A 23,881-nucleotide genomic window follows, 5' to 3' on the forward strand; every position below is an offset into this window, starting at 1 on the left:
TTCTCTTTACTCACACAGCCACCATCTTAGTTTAGGGCCTCATCACTTCCTGTCTGGAATCATAAACTGGACTCATAAATCTATCTAGGCTTAATTAATTTTCTTTAAAACTTTCTTAAACTTTCAATTATGCTAAGAAAGTGCCTAAAACACCCATACCCTTTGACCCTGACGCTCCACTATTAGGCATATACCCCTAAGGTCAGGTATAGAAAGAAAAGTCCTACATACACTGAAATATTTATAGCAGCTCTTTTTATGTTAGTGAAGAACTGAAAACAAAGTAGATATCCACCAATTGGAGCATTCCCCAAATGATGGTATAGTAGAATATTAATGCACTTCAAGAAACAATATAAGGAATAGAAAGAAACAAGGGAAGATTTATATAAACTGACAAAAAAATGAAACAAATAGAATCAGGAAAACAATCTACATAATGTCTATAACAATGTAGATTTAAAAAATTGAAAATGAACACTATGTAATCAAAATGAGCAAGTTTGGCCTCCAAAAGATAAGAGAATGCATCCCCCTCTCTTTTTTGCAGAGACAAGAGCCTATGGGAGTGAAACACTGCATAAAATGCATGACACCACAAATATCTTCTTTCCTTTGGTTGAACTGTTGTCTTTCCCACCCCCTTCATTCTTTTTTATTTATTGTGATAAGGAATGACTCTCTGGATATGGGAAGTGAAATATCATAGAAAATGAAAGCAATATAAAAATAAAGGATACAATAAACATTTGAAAAATAAATTTTTGCATAAACCATGATATCAAACTCAAATAGAAAAAAGGGCCATTAAACAGTACATAAAGATTCCTGTGGGCAACATATTGACTTGGAAAACCACTTACTAACATTAAGGTCTATTGTATTTTTTGTTGTTTAGTTCTTTCAGTCGTTTCTGACTCATTGAGACCTCATTTGGGGTTTTCTCGGCAAAGATATGTAAGTCGTTTGCCATTTCCTTCTTCAGCTCATTTTACAAATGAGGTACTGGGGCAGAGTTAAGTTACTTGCTCAGGGTCACACAGCTGGTGTCTGAGGCCAGTTGGGTGGCAACGTGGATAGAGTGCTGGGTCTGAAGTCAGGAAGATTCATCTCCCTGAGTTCAACTTTGGCCTCAAACACTTACTAGCTGTGTAACCCCGGGCAAGAAACGTAACCTTGCTTGCCTCAGTTTCCTCATCTGTAAAATGAGCCGGAGAAGAAAATGGCAAACCTCTCCAGTATCTTTGCGAAGAAAACTCCAAAATGGGGTCACAAGAGTCCAAAACTCACTGAACAAAAATGCCTATTGTATTTTTATTTATTTTGTTAGTTTCCAATTACATTTTAATCTTGTTCAGCCCACTGTTTGACACCTCTGGCATAAACTGCAGCTTTTATATATACCCTTCATTTAATATGGAAATCTGAATAGTCATTCTGCTCTCTACTAAGGTAATGTTCTAAGTAAAGCAAAAAGATATGAAAAATCCTTAAAAAGTTAATCAGATTCAGAAGTGTTTAGAGACTGTGAATATTACCTTTTATAAACTGATATTTTAATGCCAAAACTTACAAAATACAACACTAAAACTTATCAGATCTATACTAAATACAAATGGATACTATAATGTAAATTAAAGTTTAAAAAACTTCTCTGAGGGGCAGCTAGGTGGCACAGTGGATAGAGCACCGGCCCTGAAGTCAGGAGGACCTGAGTTCAAATCTGGCCTCACACCAAACACTTGACACTCACTAGCTGTGTGACCCTGGGCAAGTCACTCAACCCCAACTGCCTAAAAAAAAAAAACTTCTCTGAGTTGACTGAAATAAAAATTATCTAAAAACAAATGCACAAAACCCCTTAGTATTTGCAAACTTCTGTATTATTTTCCTTTCATGGTTAATAAATTGGTTATTGGTTATAATTATTGATTGCCCATTATGTAGTACAAGGCATAAAAACATCATTATGAATTTTAAAATTGGAATATTTGTGCCAAAAGGTCAATTTCAGAATAATATTTGACATTATAGGAAACATTTTTTTTACCACATTCTTTTTAGCAAGTTACAATTCAGTAGCAAATTTGAGGCAAGAACAATAATAGCAAATGAAAACAGAAAATTTTAAATTATAATTATCTGAAGAATCAGATTATGTAGTAATCCAATTTATATGCATGAAATGCTTAAGTCATTTAGTTACTATAAAAATTTTTATCATTTTCGAACACCACAATCTTCAGTTTACTAGGAATGGAAATCTTAATGACTAAAGTTCAATTTCTTTCCATTTTAAATTACATTTGGTTAGAAAAACTAAGCACAATAACCAGTTGTACACACCGAAATACATATTTTTAAGCTGACAACTAAGTAAATTTATTGTATAAACATTATTTGATTAACTTACATATTTTTAAGTTTCTATCATTTACAGATATATTAGGACTAACAATCAATAGTGCATGGCATGACTGAATCCAAGATGTTATATTCAACAGTAATTATTAAGGTATATTTACAGGGAATCTCAAAAATCTGCACCATGAGTTTGGAGACTTTAAAACTGCACTATTCTAAGAAACAAACTATAAAGCTCTATGACTGCACTAAGACTTTTGGAACACGCCATATAGACAACATACCATGCCAAGTTTTTAGATGGCATGTGGTAATTTTAAAACATGATTCCTTTAATGTTAGTATGAGGTATATAATTTTAAAATTATTCTTTAGTATAATCTGGGCATTAAAACTACATTTCATGTTATTAGTTTCTTCAAATTGTGTAATTTGGATTTACCAAACTTTGAAAAGCCTTTATTCTTGAAAGCCTAAACATATAGATATGTAAGAACCTTAAAATATATGTATGCATTTTAGCATGTCCATTTGAATGAGTATGTTTCATTCATTTCTAAGATATTTTTCCATTATAGTATTCTATTCTCTTCTTTAAATATAACTCAAACAACATGAACAATAAAAATAACAAACTTTTTATTTTATATTTTAAAAGAACACTGTTAACAAAATATTTTCAAGTAGGTTTATGCATCCTCTATAGTTAAACACAATTTATTCTAATCCATTGTCTACAGTATTTAAACATAACTATTTAAAATTTATGAGATTACTTTAAAGAAGGCACATGGAAGATGATACATATTTTAAGCATATTCACTTAAATACACTAGAATGATAACTTAAAGAAATGGTTGGGGAGGGGAGAAGTCATTCAAAAATCAAATTATACAAAGCTAATTTCTCAAGAAAAAAAATCTATTTGATGCAATTACAGTATTTCAAGAACTCTAGAGGCATGTTCAGAGTTGAGAGGACTTCACTGTTTTTCTCAGAATTCATGTTCAATTTGCCCATAAAAATTTACTGTGTATATGCCATATTTTGTAACAGCCATCATTTAAATCTAAAGAAATAGAATCATTAGCTAAACAGGCTTAAATACATATATATATATATATATATATATATATATATATATATATATAATATAATATATTATACACACACACACACACACACACACATATATATATACATATATATACACACACACACACACACATATGTGTGTATATATATCATTTACTTGACTTATGCTTAAGTTCATTTCTTTATAAAAAATCTAAGCACACTGTAAATTAATTTGGAAAAAATCTAAATGGTGTTTTCATTTTAAATGGAAGTAAAACAGGAGACAGCACAGAATAACAGAAAGAGTCCTACTTCAGGAGTCAGAGGAGCTACATGCAAATGACACCTTTCACTTAATGTCTGTTAACTCTCATGCCTTCAGTTCCCTCATCTACAAAACACGACGGCAGAACTAGATGGTTTTTTAGGTCCTTTCTAACTATAATGCCAAGATCCTATGGGCTATGTTGTAACCATTTTCAAATGTTTAAATTGACTTTAGGTGCTTGATATATACATATGCACAAAACTAAGTTAACTGCAGTACTTGGTTGAATCTAACCAAAACTCACGTATGCTTTCTAGTCATACATGTTTCAGAAGATCAACTATTACTAAATTTATGGAGAAAGGTTAACTCTTCTTTTAAAATGTCACCTACCATCTTTCATAGAATCACAGAATTTGAGAACTGGAAGGGACCTCAACAATCATATATGAAGGGAACCTTCACCATAACATATTTGACAAGTGGTTATCCAGTCTCTGCTTGAAGGCCTCCAAACAGGGACAATCCACGACCTCTAAAAGCAACCAATTTAACTTTTGAAAAGTTCTAAAAGTTAGAAGGTTTTTCTTAACATCAAGTCTGAATTTGCCTCTTTGTAATTTCTTCTCACTGCTCCTGGTTTTCCTCTCTGGAAGCAGACAAAATAGCCCTTCCAAGACTTGAAGTTAGCCATCATTTCCCTTCTGAATCTTCTCTAGGTCAAGCACTCCTTGATTCCTTCAGCCAATCCTTACATGGAATTAAACCTTTTTAGCATCCTGTTTGCCCTTTTCTAGATACTCTCCAGATATTTTTATGAAACTGTGACATCCAGAACCAAATATAATATTCCTAGATGAGTTCTATCTAGGACAGTGTACAGAAGAACTATAACTTGCTTATTTCTAGAAGTTATGCCTCTGTTAAGGAAGCCCAAGAACACATGAGCTTTTTGGCTGCCACATCAGACCGCTGGCTCATACTTAATTTGCAGTCTACTAGAACACCAAGATCTTTTTCAGACTAACTACTGCCTAACCACGGCCCCTCTCTTATGTACATATGAAGCTATTTTTTTTTCAATCTAATTGTAAGATCTTAGTTTTGTCCCTCTTCAATTTCATCTTCTTGAATGCAAGCCATTGCTCTAAGAAGTCAAGATCTTTTTGGATCCCAACTCTGTCATCAAGCGTCTTAGATATTTCTTTTCCAATTAATGCCATTAGGAAATCTGATGAGCAGCTATGTACACTTTTATCCAAGTCTTTGATACTAACTGAGGCACTTCACTGGAGATTTCTTCCCATGTTGACACTGAATCACAATGACTAGTTTTTGAGTCCAGCCATTCATTAGACTGAATCTGATTGTATTAGCACATAGTCCTGATCTCTCCATCTTCTCAAAAGAATACAGAAAGATTCTTTACTGTTTACTTAGCTTAAATCTAGGCAAACTATAGGTACAGCATTCAAAATGACCTTTAGCAGGTCCATGTCTTAAAGGTAGAGAGGAAGACCTCTATCAGACAAATTCTTGCTTAACTTAATCTGTCCATCTGTAGGAAATATTTGTCATTTCTACCAAGTCACTGAATAGAATTTAAAGAATAGCTGAAGAGGATAGGGTGTGAGTAGCACAAATAATCCTATCTACTTTCTACTCTATTAGTCATTTAATATACCTTGTGTATGTTAGTGCAATTCTACATCAAGGAATGCTCCATAAATAGTTTAACAAATATACAAACTGATGGTTCAAATATATGTGAACATATTAACAACTCTACATTAAAAATAAAAATTCAAGAAAACAGTACTTTGTATCTCAAAGTTGGCCATCATCAAGCCATGTTATCACTGTGGATTACTGTGCCTCACTAACTGTAGATTTTGTCAGTAATTCTTGGGATTATCTGCAGTTCCTCACAGTACTCAGGCTCACTAACATCCAAACACTTCATGCCTGCAAACCTCACCCCTTGGAATCCCCAGCTTCATTCAAGGATCTGCTTAATTGCTCCCCCTCTACACAAGGCTTTTCTCGAACCCTCTAGTTGAGAGCACTCTGCCCCTATTAAAAAATTATTTTGTTTCTGCTTTGTACATATTTTATACTTATCTGTGTGCACACAGTCCTAGTTACTGTCTCCTCTACCTTCTTTCTCTCCCCTTTTTCCCCTAATAATACAAGCTACTTTTGCTTTTGTATCAACAGTGCCTGGCCTGCTGGATAAATGCTTACTGAAATGAAGTTAGAGTTTTCCATAGAACTGTTCTATTACTCCTAAAGAGTAATAATACTATACTCTCCTCAGAAGCTTCAATGAAACTCATCCTTAGCAAAAAATGGGAAACTTTAGAAAGTAAACTCCTAAATCTGTAATATATCTGACAAAGAATTCAGAACACAAATAGAAAAATGAAAAACAAAAAGAAAATGAACTATCTTTAGAATTTAAGGTACTGCAAGATATTTTAAAATGTGATTTTAAATTCAAAAGAATGCACATATAAATTTCTTCTAAAAATTAATTCTTTTCCTGAGGGTTTCTATTTTTGGTTCGATTCAACCAAAAGACATAAGCAATCGATATGCAAAAAGAAGCACATATCTAAATTTTCTCAGAAGTCCATTTCTAACTAACAACACTGTGGAATAAACTGGCAAGAAGTAGAAATAAAAGGCTGATAGGTCCAGAAAAATTTTTTTAATATCTAAATACTTTATAAATTTATGTGTTTCTATAATTCAACTGGAATGTTTCTATTAACTATCATTAAATATGAAGTTATAATGAGATGCAGGTTATGTCTATGCAAATGTATTTAGATAAAAAAGCAAAAAATTCAATCATCTATACATTTTAATAACTATTCAAAATTCATGGATTATTGGATTATCAGAAGTATCTGAAAGATGGTGGCAGTTTCATCTTTTAAAAAAATTTTTGTATTAGACAGTAATAATTTCTTTCTTTTTTGTTTTTTATTCAAGAATAAGAGCAGGATATATTTTGAAATTTATTTTTAGAAGCCAAGGATTTCTGTTTTCAAAATCTACAAACAGTGCATTAAGTTTTTGGGAAAAAAAACTTAGGGGATCAGATTACATCACAGATTGCAAATATATATGGACATGCTACTTTATTTTGGTAGATGTGGCACACTACTATTTTGGTTTTTCAATACTGATGTTTATTGAAATACTACTGAATACTGAGAAGTAATAAATTAAGGCAAATTTTAAGGTTATAAAGCAAATACATAAAAGGTAGATACATTTTCTTCATTTTCTGCTAAGTAAAAAAATTTACAAAACTCCCTTGCCACTACTAATTTATATCACTTTGAAATGAATTATTTAATGAAACATCTTTTTATGTGTGTGTACATGTATATAAGTGTGTGTGTGTGTATTATATATACACACTTTTTTTTTTTTGCTAAGCTGCTAACCACAATCAGGAATATTTAAAATGGGTGGTGTAATTTGTGGCATAATAAAAAAGATGACTGGACTCTAAATCAGAAATGGGTTCTAATGCCAGATCTGTGTTGTGACTTTTGCTAAGCATCTCAGTTTCCTCCTCTATAAAATGGGAGGGTTTGATTTCTAATAAGGTCCATTCCAGCTCTAAAATTCTATGGTTCTATGATTTAGTCTTTAAAAAGATTAAGGTGTGACCTTCTCTTTCTCAGCAAACGGGTAGTAGACTTATATTAGGACAGAATGTTGTATACGTTGTCAGTAAAGGTCACTTGTATCTGGTGTTTTTGCTTAACTGTTTTTCTTTGTTACAAGGGAGGATTCAACTGTGGGACAGAGAAGGGCAGTAGTTCCAAAAATGACTGCAATGTAAAAAGGCATCAAAAAATTTATTTTTTTAAAGAGAATAAAGTACGAAAATCAGTGTCGTATAAAGCAACTAGCTCTTATTAGATTATCAGAACACTTAAAAATATTTTAAAAGATTATTAGAAAATCTCTAATTGGCATTTTCCCTCTCTTAAAGATTGAGTACTCCAATGAAAAAAAAGTAAAAACGTCTTTAAGACCAGCTATTAAAACTCCTCACAAATAAAATTCAGGAGGAAATTTTAAAATGTGTATTACAGACATATGACACAATCAAAAGATCCAAAATAAGCTTTTCTAAAGAGTTTTCTTATAATAGTGGGAAATTAGTATTTTAAGAATATGTATTATGATCTAGCACATTGCCTTATGGAACTGACTTTGTCAAAACCATTTAATCAAATAAATCAGATGAAATTTTCAGATTATTCAGACAAAAAAGATAAATATTTAGAGACTGTTGTATTCAGGAAGATCACGTCTTAAGCGTATTGCTCTCAGCCTCTCCACTTTGATTTTTGCTTTTAGAAGCTCTTCTTCAAGCTGCTGTCTTCTCTTTAATCCATCCCTCTTTTCTTGAACATACAGTCCAAATTTTCTTTGATTTTCTAAAATTATCTGATGTTCCTCCTTCATCATTTGCAATGTTTGTGGATCATATCCAAATAATGGTCTAAAATGTTCTCCACTTTCATGTCTAAAAAATTCATCTCTCCTTGGAAGAGAAGATGGCGACAATGTCATTCTTGTATCAACAGAGGAAAGCGAAGGTGAAGATCTTTCCATAATACGGACCAATTCATGTTCTTCTCTTTGCTCTAATGTCTCATTCTGTTGAGAATCTACAACTAGTGAAGGAGGTGGCTTAATATCTTCTTCTTGGTCCAACTCCACTGTAATAGCAACAGGATGGTGATCCAACATCACCTGTGGCAAACTGGTACCTGCATGCGCTTCCTTATCCACGTTTGCACTAAAGCACACACACAAACATACACATCAAATGAAATAAAACAAAAGCATATTTAGAGTACATATTTTCCTAAATCCTATAAATTCTTAACATTTAAAGCTACTTCAATTTCAATTAAAATACTAATAAACAAGCATATTCTAAAATTCTAATCTCAGATTTAGACATTATATGAGAGAAATGGTTACTTCTCTCTTGTATTTAATAACTGATTATTGTATTAGGACCAAGGTTTTTCCCCTTTTCTACTTCCTCATCCAGAAACCAATCAGTGTGGGAAATCTCTTAAAGATTTACTCAGTCTAAATTTGGATAATTCTAAATTCGAACTATTGGGTGCATTCCTCCTCATTGTGTTTGCTCAGACAGATCTGGGAAGTGTTGATTCTCCCTTTTGTCAGACAGGGAATTGATAAGTCCCTTTGACCAAGATTTGGGTGACCCAAGTCACATACCCCAAGACGCTCACTGTAATATTCATTTTTTCATTAATTGTTAACCAATCAGTATTGATTGGAACACCTGCTCTTCCAAGAGCATATAAGCCCACTACCACAAGGGTGTTTGGTGTAACAGAGATGGCCAAATGACCATCCTTTTATTAATAAATGTGCTGGCTTTATTAATAAAATAATTAAATTACCCAGAAATTTATGTCTTTTGAACCTTTTTAAACTTCACATGTGTTTTTATCTAAAAGTCTATGAAAATCATGTACCATGAAGCAGAGGAAAATACAAATTAAAGCCACATTTTTAAATGCATAAGCTCAAGGAATAAGACGAGACTAGCAGGCTGATTCCAAGGGCCCCATGACTCCTAGTCAGTGGAGGGTCACACGGTCTGATACACACGGCAGTTTAATGCTTTCTAGCTCTTCAGATGTGTGTTTTCTCTACTTCATCACCCTACATCCTCAAATTCCTCTTCCTATTCCACAGAACTCTGCTCTAAGTCAGAATTAGACTACCTATATACACTGGCCTAAATTGTACTAGGGTAAACATGAATTCTGGTAGGAAAGAGCAAGGGATCCCTTTATATGCCTGATTTGGGGGCTTGCACGTTAGATTGGCAATATTTACTCTATTTGACTAGAGAAAAATCAAGGCAGCTTTTATAATTTCAGAGGACAGCAAAGCATCATGCTGCCATTCAGCTCATGCGATTTTTGAATTACAAAAGATCATCTTGTCCAAACTTCTCATTAAACAGATGAAAAAAATGACACAGAGAGGATAAGTCTCTTGAACAAGGATATAATGAGCTAACATTTGAACAAGGGTCCTCTGATTCCAAACCTATTGCTCTCCCCAATATATCATGATTTCCACAGCCATCCTATTTTTTTTACCCATTAATTTAATGCTATTTAGTGACTAGCAACTTGTAAAAATACAATGAAACAACTGGGGGAGGGGAGAGAGGTATTATTATAAATTTGTATTATAGTATAAAAATTAAAATAAACATTATATCACAAAGTAAATATTCCTGAGGAAATATAACTATTGAAATATTAGTTTCTGTCAAAAGAATGGCATCTATTAATTACGAATATAAAGTTTCCCAAAATTTTAATTTTAAGCTATTAACATTTAAAAATATACTAGACTTTTGGGATACCATGCATACAGCAATCCAGTAATTTAATTCTTATCACCAAGCTGGTGAAAGCTCCAACAATTTCTCATCTAAATCTTATATCTCCCTTTCTACCCCTGCACCTAAAGAGTACAGATGCTTTTTAAAAGTTTGTTCAAAGGAGTGAAATATGCCCCAAATATCCTGGTTCTTCCATCTGTTTTCTTGATGAATTACTCTCCTGTCTCATTTCCTTTTAAAACTAAAAAGCATAAGTGTAAAACCCTTGGGAAAGACTTTAATGGAATTAAAAATTCAAGTTTACCAGGTTTACAAGTTTATCATTGATTTGAAAAAAAAAGTTAAATTATCTGCTTAAGAGATACAAACAAAATAAAGAATATGAAAGGTACAATATTAAGAAAAAATATTAAATTTGAGAGCTGAATATTGGTTAACTAATTTCATCCATGAGTACTTCCTACATAGATGCAAACCAAGCCCTTCCTCACTTCAGTTTCACAGTTTTGTGAGTAGTGGAGGTGCGGGGAAAGTCATGATCTAATGGTCAATCTTCTGTTAAAGATTGAACTTTTCTAGGCTGGTTCTCAGAAAACAGACTCCCGGCATAATGCTGAGCCACAATACACAGCTAGGCCATAAAACCCTTTCCAGCTTGGAAGAATATTAAAGACTAAAAACACAGGATAACCTCTACGATTGGGTCTTTAAGGCAGGGCTGACCCAACACATCTTTTTAAAATGAAAATCTTATGACTATAGACAAAAAGTTTCTATCTCTTGGAACCAATGATGTTTTTTATTTTTTTCAAGAGCTCAGAGCCATTATTTACTAGCTGTATGGCCATGGGCTAATCAATTAATCTGTCTCAGCTTGATTTCTCATCTCTAATAGTACATGAAGCACTGCGCTTAGAGTCAAGAATACCTAGGTTTGGATCCTGCTTCTGATATTTAGTAGTTGAGTGACCAGGGATAAATCACTTAACATCTCCAAGCCTCAGTTTCCTCATATATAAAATGAAGATAATATTATATGAAGTACCTACCTGAGAGTACTGTTAAGAAGATCAAATAAGATAATGTATATTAAAATACTGCACAATTGTCAAAAGTTGTGAGGAAAGTGTTTTATCAACCCCAAAGCACTAAATTACTTGTAATTCAATCTATGGGTTGAAGGAGCTTCTTCAAACACCTCTTTGCTGTCTTTTTAACATTTCATTTTTAAACATCACCTTCTCCAAAACTGAGATAAGGGAATAAAGATATAATTCAAATCACTAAGAAGTTTGCCAAAAATCTAGATGGGGAGAGGTGTAAATTACTAAAAAATAAGCTTTTGGTATTACTGTAGATAGTTTAACCCTTGTCACACCTGTTCCCAATTAGGTATATTAATCTCCATTAAGAATAAACATTATAATCCCAAGTAAATCAACAGTGTCTTACATAATCCGATATTCCATTTTGGTCAGAATATTGCAAAAAATCATAATGAGGGCAAAAATATTCCAGAGAAGGTCATTCACTGCGCTACAGCATAGATTTCTGATATTCAAAAAAAAGATTTTTCTGAGATGCAAAATACAATAAAACTGTAAATCCATTAGTATTAATATGATTAAAAAAGAGAAATGTCAATTTTAGAAAAAAGGAACTTAAAAACCAAAGAATATACAAAACAAATTGTATAAAAGTAGTACAGTCAGACATTCTTATTCATAGTGACGTTTTTCCCTCTGAAGAATGAACAGGGCACTTGATAAACTCAATAGGCAAGCTATTTTAGAGTATTACTGAATCATTAACAGTTAAGACCTGGAAAAGACTTTCAAGATTTTAATTCAATATCCTTGTAGATAAGAAAATTCAGAACTAGAGATGTTAAGTGACTTGACCAATGCCACAAAGGTATTAATGGCAGAGCCGGGACTAGAGTCCAGGTCATTTGACTTACAGGCTCTTGTTTTAAACAAATAAAAAAAGTAATAAAAAAATATAAATAAGTTTATAGATTTATTTTAGGGCATTCAGAAATTAATTAGTAACATTTTAAGTTGTTTAAATTGTATAATAAATACCTATAATATTAAATAGGAAAAATCTTAAGGGTTATTAATATTACCCAGGAACCTAAAAGAGGTCACCCTTAACAGAAGAGAAAAGTGAACATAGGTGGAAAGAAGAAAAAATGAAATGTAGAAGATGATAGCAAAAAGTACAACATATACATTGTACATAGTAACAAAGTACACAGTCTTTTAAAGGCATGCTCTCATAATCTCACTCAACCTAGGAAAAGTTCATATACTTTGAACATTCGTTATAAAGAATGCATATCAACTAACTAGTTTCTCTAATACACTCAGATCTCTAGAAAACATTAAGTGACAGGCAGTATGATGAGGTGGAAAAAGCACTGGACTTGGAATCAGAAGAGCTGGTGTTTATTACATCTCTATTACTGATTAGCTAAATGACCTTGAACAAGTCACTTCAACTCTATAGGCCCAAATTCCTACATCTATAAAATGGAAATAATCATAAACTATTTACCTCCTCGGGTAAGTAAAGGGTTCAAATGACCCACTGTAGATGAACCTTTATCATTAAATTATATTTCACTGGGCAGTTCAAAAGGTAAGCTAGATGAGGGTCTGGGGCCTGTGAGTCAGATTCCCTTTGGGGCAAAGGGCGAAGATCTTGGCTTGGGCCCTGCCCCCATCAAGCTGACACATCCATTTACAATTCATTCCCATTAACTACACTTTAAGAAAATATATAATCAACCCAAATCCAAGCTTTATATATATTTTTTCCTTGTAATAAGGTTGCAAACAAGAAACTTGTACAAAGACATTGTATATATAAACTCAAGAGACCCTTTCCCCTAGAATGATAGAAGAAAGTATTTTGATAATTAGTTAGTGGAAAATTCCTATAAATTTCCTGATTGTATGTTAATTTTGAAAGTACATGTCATGCTAAGATAGAATAATCAGCAATCATTCTATTTGTTTTAACCAATAGCACCATGAATTAGATCACTCACACCTACGTTCTAGTTTCCCTTAACTATTTGTCCTGTATTATCAACTAATTATATAACCAATATCTAATTGTACAAGTGAGTTTTTTTAAACATCTCTCAGCGAAGTACAAAAAACAAACTGATATGTTTGGTTGATAATTTTTTCTTCTAGCCTCCTTCTTAACTTAAAAAGCATTTCACTAGCTAATAACAATTCTAGAATTATAAAGTCTATACAAAGAAGAAGAGCTCTGGAAGTTTTATTTGGAGGATGTTGGTTGCTGAATGAATGAAAAGTCACACCTCTTAAAAGGAGTCCACATCAAATGCAAACGAAAGCTACCCAATCAGAGCAGAATGCTAATAACATTGACCTTTTAGCTTTCATACTATTTAAACTTGGATTTGTTAAGTTAATGTCCTTGACGATTCTCAATGGAGTGCCTAAGTGTACAAATTTAACCAAAACTGAACACAACTGCCACTCACCCTAAGAAAAAATAAACTGCTTATAGAGATATTATTACAAGTTGGAAGTTTAGCATAGTTAGAAAGTTTAAGAGAAAGCTTTTACACTTCCTTTTTAATATGTGACAGATCAAAGTTAGTCACTTAATGAGTGCTAAAACACAACAAAGAGAAATTATCAATCTTAAGGTAGAAACAGTAAAAAAAAAACAAAAACTCTCCTACTTAAAGTGTTAAAGCTGGTTAAAAATTATTCACACTTTTTCTTTACATGTAAAAAAATGTTTTCATTACTCACTTAAGGTTGTATTTAAGCTGTTTTCAATTAGAAGTATTTTAAATATCCAGAGACAACGATAATTTATGAATATCATTAGGAGGTATTAAAGGGTCAGTTTATTTTCTGTGACACCAAATTGAAAATTTTATTGAAAGTTACACGTAAAATATAGCTCATGTGAGCAATTTGCCTAAAATGAGCAGTGGAGGTGGAGGGATAACTTTTTTGAACCTATATTTAAGTAATTCACTGTTAAACAAGATAAAGGATATGGGTTGCAATCACAAATTTCATTCTATTTATTTTTCCAATCTCTCACTACTTGGAAACTGGACAAAAGTAAACATAAAGACATAAAAATAAATTTAATGTAAAGAAATTTACAAGTTGACTTTTTTGCAATTAACAAAGAAAAACAAAGGCACCATTTCTCCATCTGTAGTGAAGCTTATTATGCACATCTGTATCTCAGTACGACAGCAAAGCAAAGCTCAAAAGATAGGAGGCGCCATAATTTTCCAGTAAAAAAAGTAAAATAAATCTTACCTTTGTATACTGTTCTTGTCTCTTCCTAGGCATACACTGGAAATCTGGGGAATCATTTCCACAACTTTCTTGGTTGGCTCAGAAATACTGCTCCTATGATCTAACAGAGTCTCCTTTTGCTGCAAGAGCTCCTGTTTGGCGTATTCTTTGAGCCTTTTATAGAGGGTACGCAGGCCTTGTGCTGTACGAGGAGGGCGATCTACTCCAATAGCATTATATTTATCTGCTATGATATCCCAGCATTTGTTCTTTTCCACTATTACTGAATGTTTATTAGTGTGCTCTTCAAGAATTTTAACATATGGCTTCACCAGCTTTAGCAAATCAAGCTTTTCAGATAATGTAAAATTAGAAGATCTAGCCTTTCCAACCATTGTTATTTCCGAATTAAGTAGGCAGTTTCTGAAACCACCATGCAGTCTCTGGCTCTGCTCAGCTCTTTTTCACAAACAGAAAAAAAGATCAGGCTTAACTAGGCTAGCCTCATTTAGGCCCACGCCTACAGGGGAGGGTTTATTAAAATTCCTCCAGCTTAAGCTGACGCAGGTTCAGGAAATCTGCTTAAGCCAAGCCTGACCTACATAAGGCTTTTCACTGAAGAAGACAGGAAGGCACAAGCAAAACACACTTGTGTGTAAAGAGAACAGCCCTAAACAGGATTTAATACACAAAGGTCCAAAGATAAGCATGGTGCCCTTCTAAAAATTACCTAATTTAATGAGAATATCAGTTTCTCACACATGTATATCTGATAAACTGAAACTGCATTGTAGCTTTGCTTTAGTGAAGACAAATGCAGTAAAAACTGTTTTGTGCTATTTATTTGCAAACACAGGAAACAGAAGAATGAAAAACTAAAGAGTGGCGTGTGTAGAAAGATCCCTAACAGAGCCCCTGATCACTGTTCCTGAGCTGCTGTTCTCTCTTACATTATTTGCATAATGCTAGTCCCGCTGTCAATCATGAATTGCATATCCTCTAGCTAGTTAGGTTACACCCAGACTCAGACTTCACAGTAAAGCTAAGCTTCCCCTCCATTTTCCAGTCTACCTTGTCCCCTTCTACAGTTTTTCTTAAAATGTAAAAGGTTTGATTGGAAATACAATCTAAAAATTGAAGGTGGTAAGATTTCCTTTTGTTTGAAGAATAAATTATTCTTACTACAATGAAACTCTTAAATATATGCTAATATGCCTTATCTTATGTAAAATCACCATTCACTCTGAGACCTGGCAAAATCAAGCTTTAAGACTAAGCAATAAAAAAATAACAGAAAAAGATATTAGTTTAGCTGTGCATGCACGAGTACACACACACACACACACACACACACACACACACACACACACACACACACACACTAGACCAAAAAAGGAAAAAGAGCAGTAGCATCAGTTTGGCACACTGGTTTGTCCATTTGAATTCCAGTTTGAACAAAGCATAGTCATTAAACTTATTTTTTCTAGGATTACAGAGATTTCCACATCCTATTCACTATATCTGCCATAACTTCCCAGAAGGTCTTATTAATTCTTTTGAGGATTAGATATAAAGACAGAAGCAACTCATAGCATCTATTATCACATTAGTCATATTCATTCGATTGAGAAGCATTTATTAAATGCCTTCTATTGTGCCAGATACTGGGGAAACAATGGCAAAAGTAAAACATTCCCTGCCCTCAAGAAGCTTAGATTCTAAGGAGGAAAGAGGGAGGAGAGATAATATGCTACAGCAAGTTATTCAATAAAGCTGTCTGATTAAAAAAAAACCTTTTATTTAAGTCTCTATATAAAGGAGAATAAAGAGCTAAGGAAATAATATTTTATAGTCTCGTCTTCCTTGAATAATGAATACTACAAAAGTTCCTTCCTGAATATCAGAGAATTTCAACTTTTTGGACATTCTAGGAAAGCTGAGATCAGGGAACTTACAGTTTTAATGTGAATGAAAAGAGAAAGAGTGAGAGAGCAGTAAAGTTGTTTGCAAGATGTTAGAATCTATAAAGAATTGTTTTAGGAATTCTACTGTTTTAGGAAATCTACTGCTCCAGGTCCCTCTTAACAGGGTTGAGAAACAAAGAGCAACATTTTCATTCAGGGAGGAAAGCAAAATGACATAAGTGGTTTGAGGTTCTCTGCACAATGTAACAGACCCATTATACCTCTAACATTGACTGTTACCATTAAAACAGAATATAAATGTAGTAGTAGATAAATGTAAAACAGCAATGTTATTTTTGTTTCTGTTGAGTGGTAGGTTTGGGCAATCATCCATTGTCCACTAAAGGCTATAAAAACCTACTGTAGCTATTTGAAAAGTACTTCTTTATCTATTTAAAATACCTATCACTAAGTTCATTCACCATATAATAGCACCTCCTACTGAAATCCACTTAGCTATGAAGCAAGTCCTAGTTTAATCTATTCCCTCAAACCACTTATGTCATTTTACTTTCCTCCCTGAAAGAAAATGTTGCTCTTTGTTGCATTTAAATATCCCTTTCTCAACCCTCTTCCTCTCCAGTCCTCTACCTCATATTCTGCCCAAAGTAAGGTTAATTTTCATGGCCAAAACCTACCTAGTTAACTAGGAGATTACAGCTGGATTTCTCTCTCAGAGACCATGCCTTGAACCCAATTCACTCTGGATCTCACTGACTGGACACCACTTAATGGTTATTTTTTTGGGCCTTCCAGGCTCAGAGTGAATATAAATAGTAACTGTTCCTTCTTTTGGCCAGCAACCCTGAGGGTCTTCCCCTCCCTGTTAGGTGTTCTTGTTTGTTTATTTTAAATTAAAGGGTCCATGCCTTGACTCACTAGTTAAACAGGCCTATTCACTGAATGGGCATTGCCTTGCTCAAAGTGAGCACCTAAAAGGACCTTAGCTTAAAATGGCCAGGGTCTCTCTCATAGCATCCAGTGGTCCTGATGAATATCTAGCCATTGGACCCAGATGGCTCTGGAGAGAAAGTGAGGCCAGTGACCTTGCACAGCCCTCCTTCACTCAAATCAAAGTCAAGTCATGTCATCATCTCCCTGATGTCATGATCCTCTTTGAGAACAAAGGACAACAACAAGAAGAAGTGTTTTTCCATAGAACATTCAACTTGCAGTGGTTTAAATTTAGCGATTACTTCTCAGGAGCGGACAGAGTACTAGGCCTGGAGTTAGGAAATTTGACCTCAAACACATAATAGCTGTGCGACCAGGGACAAATCACCTAACTTTTGTCTGTTTTTTTTCCTCAACACAAAAATGGAGATTAGCACCTACTTCACAGGGTTGTTGTGAAGATCAAATAAGATAATATTTGTGAAGCACTTATCACGGCACCAGGCACCAGGCACAGTAGATCGTTTAGTCCAATCTAAGCATGAATGAAAGACAATGAACCTGAAAACAAGCAAAACTAAGGTTGAATACTTGTTAGGCCATTACTAGCCTTTTTACCGGGGCCAGTATTTAATCTCTCTTGACTCAGTTTATCCACCTTTTTTTAAAAGTAGAAATAATACCTATACTGTTGTTAGCACTTAGCACAGAATTTGGAATACCATAATAAGCACTTGACAAATACTTATTAGCTTTTGACTGTTTCCTGGAATAATTGTGGTGGGAACAAAACACTTTATAAGCTATCACACACTATACAGGGTATTCCAGAAGTCTTAGTAAAGTTTTAAGTTTTAATACTTAAGTAGCTTCTTAAAGATACACTAAGACTTCTGGCACATCCAGAAATATAAATGTATAAATGTAAGTTGTTATTATTATCTATATAAATAGATGTCAAATTCTGTTTAAATATTGTCACTGACAAGAATTCATTATCTCCAAACAGTTCATTCCATTTTTACTTCAGAATGAACCAAATTTTGCTTCCCTTTCATTTCCATACAATGATTCTGGTTCTTACCTCTAATAAGACTGAAAAGGATAAGTTCAATTTTTGACAGGCTAGCTCTTCAAATATTTGAAGAAGATTGTGTGTCTCCTTCTAATTCATTTCATGCACAAGATAACCCCACTTTCTACAGTTATTCCCTAAGAAAGGTCTGTGTTCCCTCACAATTATAGTTACCTTCCATTTGTCAATGTTCTTAAAATACTATTCCCAGAACTAAAAATATGTGGCTTAAGCAAAATACTGTGGGACTATGGTTTCCCTTGTTCTGGATCTTCTAATGTTATTATTGTAGGTTAAGTCTACATCAGCTTTTTTGACACCCACATAACAATTCTGACTCATAGTAAGCTTGCAGTTACCAAAACTCCTAGCCACTTTTCACATTAGTTAATCTAGTTCTTATCTTTTATTTGTACAGTTCATTTTTAAAACTAGGTTCAAGCAGGCAGCTAGGTGGCACAGTGGATAGTGCACTGGCCCTGAAGTCAGGAGAACCTGAGTTCAAATCCAGCCTCAGACCAAACACTTGACACTTATTAGCCGTGTGACCCTGGGCAAGTCACTTAATCCCAAATGCCTCACCAAAACAAAACAAAACAAAAAAACCTAGGTTCAAGACTTAACATTTTATCCTCTATTGAAATTCATCTTGTGCATTGGTCCACTGTCAATGATTCCCCCCAAAAATTACCATGGATATACTATATATGATATGATATGATATATGATATGATATCATATCATATCATATATCATATCATATCATATCATATCATATTATATTATATTACATTATATCATGTTGTCTACTCCAATAAAATGTAGGCTTCCTGGGAACTACAAAAATTTCACTGTCATCTTGGTACCTCAGTACCTAGTATAGTGTCTGGCATAAATATGTCCTTTACTAAATGCTTGTTGACTAATGATGATGATGATGATGACTGCTGGAATATATATAGCACTTTACACATTAACTTATTTATACGATCCTGAAAGGCAGGTGCTATAGTTGTTTCCATTTTACAAATGAGGACACTAAGACTGATAGATATTAAGTGACTTGACCATGATCTTAAAGTAAGTACAATAAGGTTATAAGATAGGTTTAGAAACCAAGTCTTAACTACAATTTCAGCACTCTGTGTATTTCATTTCTAATTTTGATTGATTCTGAGCTTCCCTAAACTGGTCTGCCACCTCACAAATTTGAGCAAATAAAGCTTGTGTGCTGTAGGTAAACTTTAGCTTAAACTAGCTAGACTAAACTGACTAGGTGACTAATTATTCCTATCCATATGGATCTTTAAAACACTTTCTATTGCTGACTCCTACATTAATTCCCCCTCAAATCCCTAGTGTTTTTCCACAGAATATTCAGTGGTTTAAACTTAATGATTAAGTGATTACTTCTCAAGAGTGGACAGAGTACTAGACTAGAGTTAGGGCACTATTTTGAGACTTCTTTAATGAACTTCTCCACCAAGCCCTAGGGACAATCATTATTGGGATAACCTGGTCCTCCAGCAAGAACTCATCAGCTTCGGTACTGTACCTCTGATCACTTCCCTCTGCCTTTTTGATTGAAAGGTGGGGCCATGAACTCCAAATCTCCATTGAAGGACAAAGCTCAGCTCCAACAGCTCCTTATTTCCCACTGGCTATACTATTCTTGTCTTCTCAGTCTGACTTCTCCACTGGTCTGTATCTTCTCCTCCCCTGAACCCTGCTTTTCATCTTCCACTTGGGTTTTGTCCTCCCCCTTTAGACTGTAAGCTCCTCGAGGGCAGGAACTGTCTTTTTTCAAAATTTGTATCCCCAGGGCTTAGCACAGTGCCTAAAGCAAAAACAGATGCTTAATGTGGTTTTCTAAGTCAATATGTGGGCTGGAGGCATCAGTTTTCAATTGAGTTTGAAGTCAAAGGCCAAAAGCACTAGGAGGTTGTGAGCTTCCCAGCATCTCACAAGCCATCATGTGGCAGAGGCTGGGCTCACTTCTGTGCCATGCTACCTTTCTTGAAGGTAAATAGGAGAGGCAAACTTGGCATTCTGTTTAGCCTAGGCATTAAAGATTCAACAATTTAAAATAAAATACTCCCTCCCCTCAAAGAGCATACATTTTTATGGGGAAAAACAGCATGAAAACAAATAAGTTATATATAAAGTAAATACAAGGTAATTCTTAGAAGGAGGCAGAGATCAGGAGTGTCTAAACTCTAGACCTAAAATACAGACAGATATGAAATTTAGTTGATTTAACCAATATTTATTCAGATAATTTAAATTCAAACTTAACCTAGTATCTAATTAGTTTAAACTTTATTTTCCTCTAGCTAGCCTGTGTTCATCCTGAGCCCTTTCAATCTCACCACTCATGGACCATTTGAAACAAATTTCTAACACCTCCAAAGGTTGTGTCATGAGCAAAAGGTAACTCCTCTCCCCTCCCCTCCCAGGGAAGAGAGGGTAGAAAACCTTTCAGACTCAATTAAGACTTCACTACCTCTACTTCTTTTTCTCTCAGTCTCTTCTTAATTTTCTGCAGTCTGTCTTCCAACTCTATAACTCAACCGAAACTACTGTCTCCAAAGTTACCAATGAACTTGTAATTGCTGAATCTGTTCTTTCAGTCTTCATTCTTTTGGACCTATGTAATACATTTAACACTGTAGACCAGCCTAGTCCTTTTATTTTCTCCTCTCTTGGTATTCACCACACTACTATTCCTTAGATCTCATCCTGACTAAATATCTAACTGCTGCTTCTCATTATCCATATTACACCTCCAATTGTGGGAGTTTCTCAGGAAACTGCTCTAGGCCCTTTTTTCAACTCTCTCTGCACATTCTCCATAATCTCATCAGCATCCATGGGTTTAAACTATGACTTCTATGCAGATGATTCATAAATATATTTATATATATAAATACACACATATTCAGTTCCAGTCTCGACCTTGAGCTTCAATCCCACATCATAAAATGCTAATTGGGCATTTCAAACTGAATGTACCAGAGACATCACGATCTTAACATGTCCAAAACAAAATTCAAAATCTTTCCTCAAAACCATTTTTCTTTCCAACCTCCCTATTTCTGTCACAGGTACCAAAATCCTTCTAGTCTTCCAGGTTCATATCCTTGAAACTATCCTCAACTCTTCATCTTCACTCACCCTCACTCAGATATGCAATCAATTGCCAACATTTTCATTTTTTAACTATGCAACCCCCACCTATCAGATTCCCAACTCTCTACTCACACAGCTACCACCTTAATTCAGGTCCTCATCTCCTAATTCAGAAGTTCCCAAACTTATTTGGCCTACGTCCACCTTTGAAAAAAAAATTACTCGGTTGCCCAGCCTGAAAATCTACTTTCTTTAACCTTTTAAAGTTTTTTTTTTAATTTGCATCATTTCAAAAAAATATAAAATTTTTTTTGAAATTTGTATCATTTCAAAAATACATATTTTTTAAATGGTATATCTTATATTTAATAATTTATTGTAAATTTGTAAGGATTTTCCTGCATTGAAATTTTGATGATGCAATATTGTGTCATATACAGTATCATATTGTAAACAAGTCATTACATGCACATATGACTGCCAATGCATGCTGGACTTCCTGACAATTCAAGAAATGCTTGCCTGCCAACACTTACTTGTTAAGACCTGTCAAAGGACTTGACCACTGATCAGTTATAATTTGCATTTTGTGTGTTTATTTGAAGAATAACGTAATCACTACAACTTTAACTGTTACATAACAGATGAAACATGTACATAGTTTTTCAAAATTTTCTTCTCTTCTTTCCTTATGCTTCCACTGCCCCCTTATTTTTATTCAACTCCCCTAGTTGCACCCAAGGCTACTACTTTTCCCCCCTATATTGTTCAAGTCCATCCTCCATAATGCTGCCAATGATTTTCCTTAAGCACAGATCTGACTATGTGACTCCCCTAATAAATATACTCTAAGGGCTTCCAATTGCCTCTAACATCAAATATAAACTCCTCTCTTCAGCTTTTAAAGCCCTTCACAACCTTGCCCCACTGGATATTGCTTCCACTTCACACTTTATGACGCTGCCAAATTGGCCTTTTTGTTCATCACTAAGAACCTTCTATCTCCAACTCCTATTTGGCTTTGTGAGAAATGAGTAATTCTCTTTTATTTAATAACTAATTATTGTATTAGGACTAAGGATTTTCCGCTTTTCTCCTTCCTCATCCAGAAATCAAGCAGTGGGAAATCTTAGGCAGAGATTTACCCAGACCAAGATCTAATCAGATAGTAAAAGAAATTCTAAGTTTGGCCTAAAGGATACATTCCTGTTCACTGTGTTTGCCCAGACAGATCTTGGGGAAGTGCTGATTCTCACTTTTGTCAGACAGGTGATAGGGAAATTGATGAGTCTCTGTGACCAAGATTTGGGTGACCCAAGTCGCATACCCCAAGACCCTCACTGTAGTCTAGCCCAGCCTTTCACTGTAATATTCATTTTCTCATCAATTGTTAACCAATCAGAGTTCACTGTCACACCTCAGGAACACTTACTCTTCAAAGGGCATATAAATTGTGAACCTACCACCATGAGAAGTCTTTGGTCTGAGAGAGACTGGCCAAATGACCCTCCTTTTATTAATAAATGTGCTGGCCTTATTAATAAAATGACTAAATTACCCGGAAAGTATGTCTCTAGAACCTTTTTAATCACCACACTATCTCCCATATCTAGAATTTATTCTCTTTTCATCTCTACCTCAAAGAATCCTTCTTTTCCTTTAAGACAGATCAAAATCACCTACATTAAATCTTTCCTAATCTTCTCAAATGCTATTGCTCTCTTTTGAACTATACAGTATTTAATTTTTTATTTATTCTTTGAATTTATGCTGTATATATTTATATATGTACTTGTTGCCTCTCCTAGAGGCAAATTTACACTCCTAGAAAGTAAAGACAGTTTTATTAATTGTCTTGAATTTGAATTTGAAGTGCCCCAAAGAATGCCGGACACATTGTGGATGACTAACAAATACTTGTTCATTGACTAATTGAATTTGTTCTTTATATTGTCCTTTCATGAAGTGCTGCCTCTAGCAGTAGGCTGATTGACCTCCTGGTTCCCTGTCAGCATCAGAAAGACTTTGTAAAACTCTGTAAATGGCACCCCAGTGCTGGTTGTCTAATGCTGCCTAGGTGACTCATCTCAATAGGCCTTGATGATCTAAACATGACTGGAACCAAGCCACTGTAACAAGTAAGTCTACTCTGAGCTGAGAAAACCACCCACCATTAAGACTCAAAGGATTGCAAGCCAGGGTCCAGATCAAAGGATGGAGTAATGCCATAAGAAGGCTATATCCCTTGCAAGGGAATTCCTTGGTGGTAGACTATGTGAACAGTAAACCTTTGTATTATGTGTATTTTGTCTTTGGCAAGCCAGGCAGTTTATTACTGACAGACATGTAGGCATGTGAATCCCCAAC

At 34.3% G+C, this 23,881-nt stretch overlaps 2 protein-coding genes across 2 annotated transcripts in view; both read right to left on the reverse strand.

Moving 5' to 3' along the window:
* Nucleotides 1–23,881, reverse strand: part of RAD54B (RAD54 homolog B) — a 129,521-nt gene that overhangs the window by 64,556 nt on the left and 41,084 nt on the right. The gene's annotated exons all lie outside the window — the stretch shown is intronic.
* FSBP (fibrinogen silencer binding protein) lies at nt 7,098–15,523 on the reverse strand. The gene is made up of 2 exons (XM_020968538.2): nt 14,474–15,523; nt 7,098–8,540 (listed from the first exon to the last, which is right to left on the reverse strand). The coding sequence occupies exons 1-2, from the start codon at nt 14,845–14,847 to the stop codon at nt 8,018–8,020; spliced, it is 897 nt and encodes a 298-aa protein (XP_020824197.1). The 5' UTR covers nt 14,848–15,523; the 3' UTR covers nt 7,098–8,017.

This window comes from Phascolarctos cinereus, unplaced genomic scaffold, assembly GCF_003287225.1.
Source record: "Phascolarctos cinereus isolate Bilbo 61053 unplaced genomic scaffold, phaCin_HiC Scaffold_4;HRSCAF=312, whole genome shotgun sequence".
Lineage (NCBI taxonomy): Eukaryota > Metazoa > Chordata > Mammalia > Diprotodontia > Phascolarctidae > Phascolarctos > Phascolarctos cinereus.

Bases quoted from the DNA above. Each gene is read 5' to 3' on its own strand.
- FSBP (XM_020968538.2), bottom strand. From the start codon at position 14,847: ATGGTTGGAAAGGCTAGATCTTCTAATTTTACATTATCTGAAAAGCTT. The intron at 8,541-14,473 runs GTAAGATTTATT...TGTGTGCTTTAG, and splicing joins GACAAGAACAGTATACAAAG to TGCAAACGTGGATAAGGAAG.